This window comes from Condylura cristata, unplaced genomic scaffold, assembly GCF_000260355.1.
Source record: "Condylura cristata isolate star-nosed mole 26May11 unplaced genomic scaffold, ConCri1.0 scaffold00022, whole genome shotgun sequence".
Lineage (NCBI taxonomy): Eukaryota > Metazoa > Chordata > Mammalia > Eulipotyphla > Talpidae > Condylura > Condylura cristata.
In genome coordinates this window covers 30453370-30461206 of record NW_004567123.1, presented here as the reverse complement: position 1 = coordinate 30461206, position 7837 = coordinate 30453370, and the positions used below count along the sequence as shown (strand labels likewise).

The following is a 7837-nucleotide window of genomic DNA, read 5'->3' as shown; positions in this document are numbered from 1 at the left end:
TCTACTTACTACCAAGGCTCTGATGACTCCTAAAGTCTTCCTCCAGCCCAGGCAAATCTTAGGACACCAGGCTCATACATCAGTCCACTTCCCATGCTGCCTGCCCAACTGGAAGCCCAACACATCCAAATCCCAACTCAGAACAACTTCCTCCCCTAGTTAGTGCCCCACAGGCTCAACCTGGAGACTGGCACTACCACGCAGCAGGGCAGTGGGGCAGAAACCTGGTAGCCTTACTGATCCTCTTTCTCAGGTTCTTACTCAACCCATCACCAGGTGTGGCTCGCTTTACTTCGAAACAAGTGGAGGAAAACACTCACTTTGCCCTGCTGCTCCTGTCACCAACCACTCTTGGCACGGATGATGGTAACTTCCTCCTCCTGGGCAGGCCCTCTGCTCTTCCTCTAAGGTGTTCTGAACCCAGTGATCTTTCTAAAATATATACCTGGTCACCCCATTGCCTTCTTCCTGAGCTCTTCTGTGTTGTGTCACTGTTTTGGGCCTACAAATCAAACTCCTCCCCATGATCTTCAAGGTGCTACAAGGTGGGGCCCTGGTCTCCCTCTCCCACCTTAGTCACAATCATCCTCATTTACCAGGCTCCAACCTCACAGAGTCCTCTTTCAGTTTCCCTAATAGTCATGGCTCCTCTATGCCACAAGGCCTTGGCACATGCTATTCCCCTCATTTTGCCAAAATACCTCATACCTCAACCTACTTAATTCTTATTTATTATTTAGGTCTGAATACTTCCTCAGGGAAGTTTTCCCTCACCCCTTGGTTCAATGTCCTTGCAAGACCAGGTCTCTCCCCTTCACAGGCCTTCTCCTTTATTAGTATGACCCAGATGACATGATGATTTGAACAATGCCCATGTTCCACATTAACTGCAACCCCTATAAGAACAAGGTCCTGGTCTGATTTGTTTCTCTTGCATCACAACTCCAGTTGTGACACCAAAGTAAGTACTTTCTTACAGAAAGTACTGCAAGAATGGTGGCCTGATTTAGTCAACAGACAAAAGGGATTATAGAGAGAACAACAAATATGCACTGATTACTCTTTAGGCCTTCTTCTAGCAAAGAAGACTACCCCACAAATCTATAGTATCTAATAAAATACATACTCAAAAAACTAGAAGACTTATTTGCAACCAAGGCTGTAAATTAAATATAAGCTCCTTAGAAGAAGACTCCAGGAATGAATTAGCAAACATAAAACAATTTTCTAAGATAAACTTGCTGGAAGGAAAGTCAAGTATATTCCTGGCAGGACCCCTAAGCCTGGTGAAATGGTAAGAACTAGATAGAGTTCCAAGCTATTTATATAGGAGACTCCATGTACGTGCTGATTAAGTACACATTTTCACAAGTTTGCTCTTTTCCACAAAGAATGGTCTGACTGTTTCCCCAGCAGAATGCTTAGATTCTAAGAATGCTTAGATTCCCCTGAGACTCATAAGCACAGGTCAGAGCTCCAAATTCATCCAGCCCCTTGCTTCCCAGTGTCAAAAGACTTGCAAACATTCCTAAGTCAGTGAATATCACAGGTAGTTTTAGTTGAAACTAAACTTATGTATCTACAGGGGTGGAGTGGGGACTGGGATCAAAAATGGGGGGTGGGGAGAAGTACACTGGAGTATGGTGATGGCACAGGGTGATTCGGTGAAGGGAAGCCCACAGGGATTACAACTGAGATGGAAAAAGGCACAAAATGATGTAAAAATAAACTACTATATTATTAACAAAAAAACCTAAACTAACATTATCTGAAATTTAGCAGGTTGTCTGGGTAGTGCATATTTCCTTTACCACATTAGCTCACCTAAACAATTATGTGACAGTGATGTTATCGCCTTAGAACACTGTGGCTCAAAGAGGTTAAATTATTAGCCCAGAACCACAGGACTATTAACAGGAGTTTTTGAACTAAGTTCTCAATCCATTTCTGCCAATCCAACATAAATTTCTTTTCAACAATCAAAATCCACTGTCTAGATGCTGCTTCTAGACAGATGACCAAATAATAAGCTCAGGACCCTGATTGCTTTTTGCTGAAAAACTTTATGGTGATTCAGAGTCTGGTTATTTCATAGAACTTTTGAAGTTAACAGTATTCATAAACAAATGTCTAATTGAAATACTAGAATTAGCTAAATTAAAGATTTTATCCTGTATTTCAGCTTGTAGCCTGATTTTAACTGTTCCTACAATTTAGGAAAGTTTAGATGTTTCACATTTTAAGCTTAGGTTGTCCCTAGAGTGATCACTGATTCTGAAAACATCAAAACCAGAAGAACAGTAACAGTAACAACATCATATAGAGGAAAAAGGAATCTACCATATAGAATATGGCATACATGTATGCAATCTTTTTCACATATTAATATGCAACTAGGATTTATGAGTATGCTCCCTTCCCAATGACATTTTAACAAGTTCAAGTCCTTTTTTCTACTTTTAAGAAACAAACAAAAAAGTCTCATTATCCACTTCTGCCTCCTCTCCTTTACATCACAGTCAGACTCACCTCCCACTCAGCCCCAACCAACTCCAGTCTGGCTTTCACCTTCATCATGCCACCCAAATGGCTCAGTGTCACCAGTGATCCAAACATCCCTGCACCTGTCCATTAAACAGTCAGAGTAGAAAATCTAAAAATGGATTTTATGATTTACATGCTAGGATAGAGCATGCATGGTAGCTGTTTCTCCACCTGGCTGTGTGGATGTGAGAAGGCTGCACTGAGTCTTGGCTTCCCTTTGCCAGCTGCACCCAAAGATGGATATCAAATACATGCAATAGAATAAGAGCATCTTTGCTGCTGATAAAGAGTAAATCAGAAATCAGAAAAATATAAAAACCCAAATAAAGCTCATGCAAAACCTGCTCCTTACCCTCACGTCTTTTTCCCCACAAGGTCCTAAATAAAAGTAAACCAAAGACACATGCAGTAAAAACTGCAGGGGAAAAAGCTGTGATCTTTTTAACTAAAGGTTTTCAAACATATTTCAAAATTCAGTCACAGAAAATATGGTCTCTTTACTTACTGAAAGCTTTGCTGACTGAAATATATCAAATACTTTACAGCAGTGTAAAGACTGCTTTAAAGACTCCAGTGAGCACTTTCTGTACAAGAACGTTCATATGGAGAAGCTGTGCATGTGGGAGTAATGGTTATGATCTTGGCTCTGGAGCCAGACCAGACTGCCAGTGAGCACTCTCTGGCTCCACAGCTATGGCTGTGTTATACCGGCAGCTTCTCTGGGCCTCCATGAGGATAATAATAGTAAGAACTAAACTGCATGAAAAGCACATGGCACCATGCCTGGACCACAGAACTGTTTAGTACATGGTAAATACATACAGATACCACTTAACATGTAATTTAGTCTTCAATTATCACTCAAGTGGGGGGTAATGATGTATCAGTGTGGATTCATAAATTGTGACAAATGTGCCTCTCAGTACCTCTCTGGTGGAGGATGTGATAAAGGAGACGCCATGCATGTGCAAAGTGGTATGGGGGTTTCTCTGCATCAGCCATGCAATCTTGTTGTGAACTTAAACCTGCACTAAAATATAAGGTTTATTTTTTTAAAGAGTCATTTAATTTTTTATGAAAAATAGGCAAGTATGTTTACTATTCTTTTTATTTCCTTGACAATGATTAAGAATGATAGGTAGCAATTATAGAGCACTTAGCCCTAACTTAGCACTTTGTGTACATTAAATTATTAAATAAGTTACTGCATCTTTTATCATACCCCCCCATACACACACACACACACACACACACGTTTAGTTAGAACAATTCAGACAATTTGTCCAGGTTTCTGGACAAATTTTTCCAAGCCCACTTTAACAACACTCAGATTATCTTGTCAAGTTTCCAAATGCCACCTAACTTATAAGCAAAAATATAATTTTAAGAAATCATGGGAGAAGATGGCTTTTAGGTTAAGACAGTCAAGAAAGGGGGGCTTAAGAGCGTGCATTCCCAACAGAGGGCTGAAAGGTTCAAGATTATTCACGTATATATGTCAAAGCTTCCTCAACAAAGTGAAGAGCAGCAATGTCTTTGGATGATGAACGGCTGCTTTTGATTTCCTTAGGTAAAGGGTGGAAGGACACAGCCCCTATCTAGGCTTTTGTACTTAGTATAGATGAATCACTGAGATTATTCCAAACCTGTTCCATCCTGCTCACAGTTCTGATAAGGAACAGTCCTTGTCTTCACTGAGTTTTAGCAAGTTAATGTTCCAATAAACATGTAACTACATTCTTATGTGTCTGCAAAAGTTTCTTTCTTGAACAAGGAATCAATGAAGGCTAAGAACATAAAGCCAGCATGCTTATAGTTTCCATGTTCTGTCACAGCTTAAAATGAAAAAACAAAAAACAAAAACAAACAAACAAAAAACAGTAGCAAGTCTTTACTGAGAACCATGAACCATGCCAAGTTCTATGCACAAGTCAACTGACTTACACTAGAAAGGCAGTGTAAGAGCTGTCCAATCTCATAAGGATAGCAAGCAGAAGACAAGGGATTTGAACCCTAGCAGTTTTGAGAATAGAAAACAAGCTCCTAGTTCCTACATAATCACACAGCCCTGTACTCCTCCCCCAACACTCTACAATTGGTGGGCTCCTATCACAGAAACCATTTCCTGTAAGTGATCTCTATCATCCAGGCATTTCCACTGAGTGGTCGTTTACAGTTTCTCTTATCAAAATGAGTGGTAATATGCAGATGCCAATCTCAAAATACAGCCACATTGTAAAAATTCTTTCAACTATTTTTATCAGATTCCAGACTGTGCCTTGACATATAGAGCATCACCAGGTGCCTTGCTATATGTTTAAAAGTAAAAACAGTTACTGCTACTTAGCAATGATACATAATAACTTTCTTTAAAAAGATGGCCAATTTAAATCAACACTATGTAAAACTGAATTGACTGTGATGATTACCCAAGCTGATCAATCACTGGCTCCATGCTATTCACCTATCCTGTGGTCAGATTAACCTTACATAGAGTATGTTTTATGATGCACTACTAAAATACTAAGTATGCATACACAATTCAGCTTGGAAAAGCCTTGAACTTCTGAACAAAGATAAAATCCAAAAACATCTAATAAGCTTTCAGTGCTATGGACCTTTATAATACTTTTGATGATAAGTAGGTTCCAACAATATGATGTCCTAGTTTGGTGAAGATAAATCATGTCAAAGTTTTCTGAAGGGAGAATAAAAACTTTTCTGTCAAATAACTTTGACACATCCAAAACCATAATCTCAAAGTAATACTGAGAGGACAGAAGTCAAACAAATTTCCAAGTGGGATTTTTGCCTAATTAACAAACTGCTTTGTAACAGTGCTTATCCTGCATTTCTGATTAAACAATATCCAACAGTTAGCAAAGGTTTTTGAATAGAAAAGCTTTTTAAAAATCTGTCTCAATAAATTCTTCCCAGTGATCACAAATTTCACAGGGCTAGCATGTTTCCAGATTCATTAAGCAACAACTTCTTGTAGCAATAATTCCTGACCCTTCAGGGAGTCTCAGACCCTTAAGAGAACAAAAACCATCAACTTTACTTCCAGAGACGTTCAAAGTTCATCAAGCCATTCATAGGCCCCAAGAATCCCAGGGCTGTACCTTGCACCAAATGAAGGGAGAACGATAATGGCAACCTCCAACTGTCACAGAAAATCAAATTTCCACTTACACAATTTGTTAGGGGAAAAAAAGGTCCTTTTAGAGACTCCTAACCAAAGGTATTGTGAAGCTGGCTCTGGTCAAATGTATTGATTTTCTCCCTCCAGAACTCTTTCCCTAAACTCCAGAAGGTATACACTCAACTTCCTGTCAGTATCCAACTCAAATGTCATCTCTTCAGAAAGAATTGCTTTCTTGACCACTATAGCAAAAGCAGTCCTCTGACCCTCTTTATCACACCTCACTCTTTTATTTTCACAATTGATTACTATTCAAAATTGTCCCAATAGTTTTCTTATTGTCACCCCCATTAACTTAAACTCCATTAATGGCAAATACCCTGTCCTTTTCTCCACTATGTATCCTTAATGCCTATTACAGTGCCCGGAACCCAGTGGGCATTTGACACGTATTTGTTGAATGACTGAAAATAAAAATCAATGTTGATACTGGAATCAACTACCAAGTTTTTAATTGGTTGTGAGTTAAGAATTCTCTCGCCTTCATTCTATAATCTGCGGTCCGTTCAATCAACACCTATCATGTGCGGGGCACTGTTGCAGGGGATACAGCAGTGAATAAAACAAGCAAGTGTCTTTGGCCTCACAGTCCCTCTACTTTAGTGGCCGGCCCGGAATAAGCAGACCTCTTGCAGACTACACTACCTGGAAGGTGCAGAGTTAACCCTCAACCTTTCCTTCCTTCAGAGAGTTATGGGAAATCCTCTAATGAAGAGAACACCATCCAATCGGTCACTTCCAAAGCAAGCCTCTGGGGGTTTCCCAGAACCAGTAGGGCAGCTCTTCCACCCTCCCCACCTGCCCCACACCCCGCTCCGCTCACAAGGGGAGAAGCCCAACCAGCAGAATCCAGGTAAAGAAAATACTCAGGGCAAGGGCTACCGCTTCTGAAGGGGGTGGGGGAGGAACCATGAACCAGGACGGCACGGAGTCAAGGCAAGAGTCTTGGGCTGGGAGGCTGGAGAGCCAGTCCTGGCTGTCACCAACTTGCTAGGTGACCTTGGGCCAGTCCCGAGCTGCCAGGATATCAGTTTTCCCAGAGATACAATGAGGAGGCGGAGTGAGTGGGGAATCGGGGTCGGGGGAAGTGGAGGCCGGGAGCCCTGGCAGGGGCCGGGCGAGGTAACGGCCGGCTGAGGAGGTCAGCCGGCGCGGGGCCGGGCTGGGGCGGTTCACCCACCGAGCGCCACCTGGCAGGCCCTGCGCAGCTGGGAGTGCTGGGGCCGCTTCACCTCCTTGTCGGCTAGGATCTTCTCCAGGGCCCGGGACACGAACATGCTCTTGGTCTGGCTCTCCTGCATGGCCCCGGCCCGGCGGGGGCTGGCAGCCCCGCGGGCGGGCGGCGCGAGAGAGCGGGCTAGCTAGGCTGTGGTCCCGGCGTCCCGGCCGGCACTGGCCGCGTCTGTCCGCGCCGCCCCGTCAGGAAGCGACGCCGCGGCCCCACGGCGCCGCCATGTTGGAGCGCGTCACGTGACCACGTGACTGGCTGGGCCGCTACGACCGCCTCGCGTCCGTGGACCCCGTGACCTCTACGGGGAGGAGCCTACGCTAGAGGCGGGGCGGGACCAGGTAGAAGGGGCGGGGCGAAGTGGCGGAAGGAAGTATAAAAACGGTGAGGCTTCGCGCTGGAATGGGTAAAGGCTTAGGGGACAGGAAAGGCTGGAAAAAAGAGGTGAAAGGGAGGAGAAAGAAAGACAGCTAAGACCGTGCTAATGGAGATGATGTGTGATAGATAAGGAAAAATTTGAGAGGAAGGAAGAGGAAGGAAAGATTAGAAGTGAAAGGATTAAGTGTAAAAAAAAGCGAGGGGAAGAGAGAAGTTTAGCGAATGAATGCTAGTTGATGAGGGAGAAAGAGGAGGTACAGAGAAGAGAGGAAGCAGGGGGTTAAAGGGGGAGGCGAAGTACTTGTAAGGAGGTCATATAGTGAGGGAAGAGATGGGGGTGCGAAGGTTAGAGAGGTGAGGAGAAGAGGTGAAGAGGGGGAGGGGAGAGTTCAGGAGAAGAACAGAAGATGGGAGGAAGAAGAGAAGATACAGGGAAACGGAGGAACTGGAAAAAGAAATGGTGTGGAAGGTGAAGAGTGAAGAGG

The 7837-nt window shown here is 43.3% G+C and overlaps 1 protein-coding gene across 1 annotated transcript in view; it reads right to left on the bottom strand.

The window, feature by feature from the left end:
• ARFGEF2 (ADP-ribosylation factor guanine nucleotide-exchange factor 2 (brefeldin A-inhibited)) overlaps positions 1-7199 on the bottom strand; it is a 71894-nt gene extending 64695 nt beyond the window's left edge. Inside the window, exon 1 of the mRNA XM_004687460.2 lies at positions 6927-7199. Within this exon, the coding sequence (XP_004687517.1) occupies positions 6927-7047 (121 nt within the window). The 5' untranslated portion in view covers positions 7048-7199. The remainder of the gene's footprint in view (positions 1-6926) is intronic.
• Between the last annotated feature and the right edge of the window lie 638 nt (positions 7200-7837).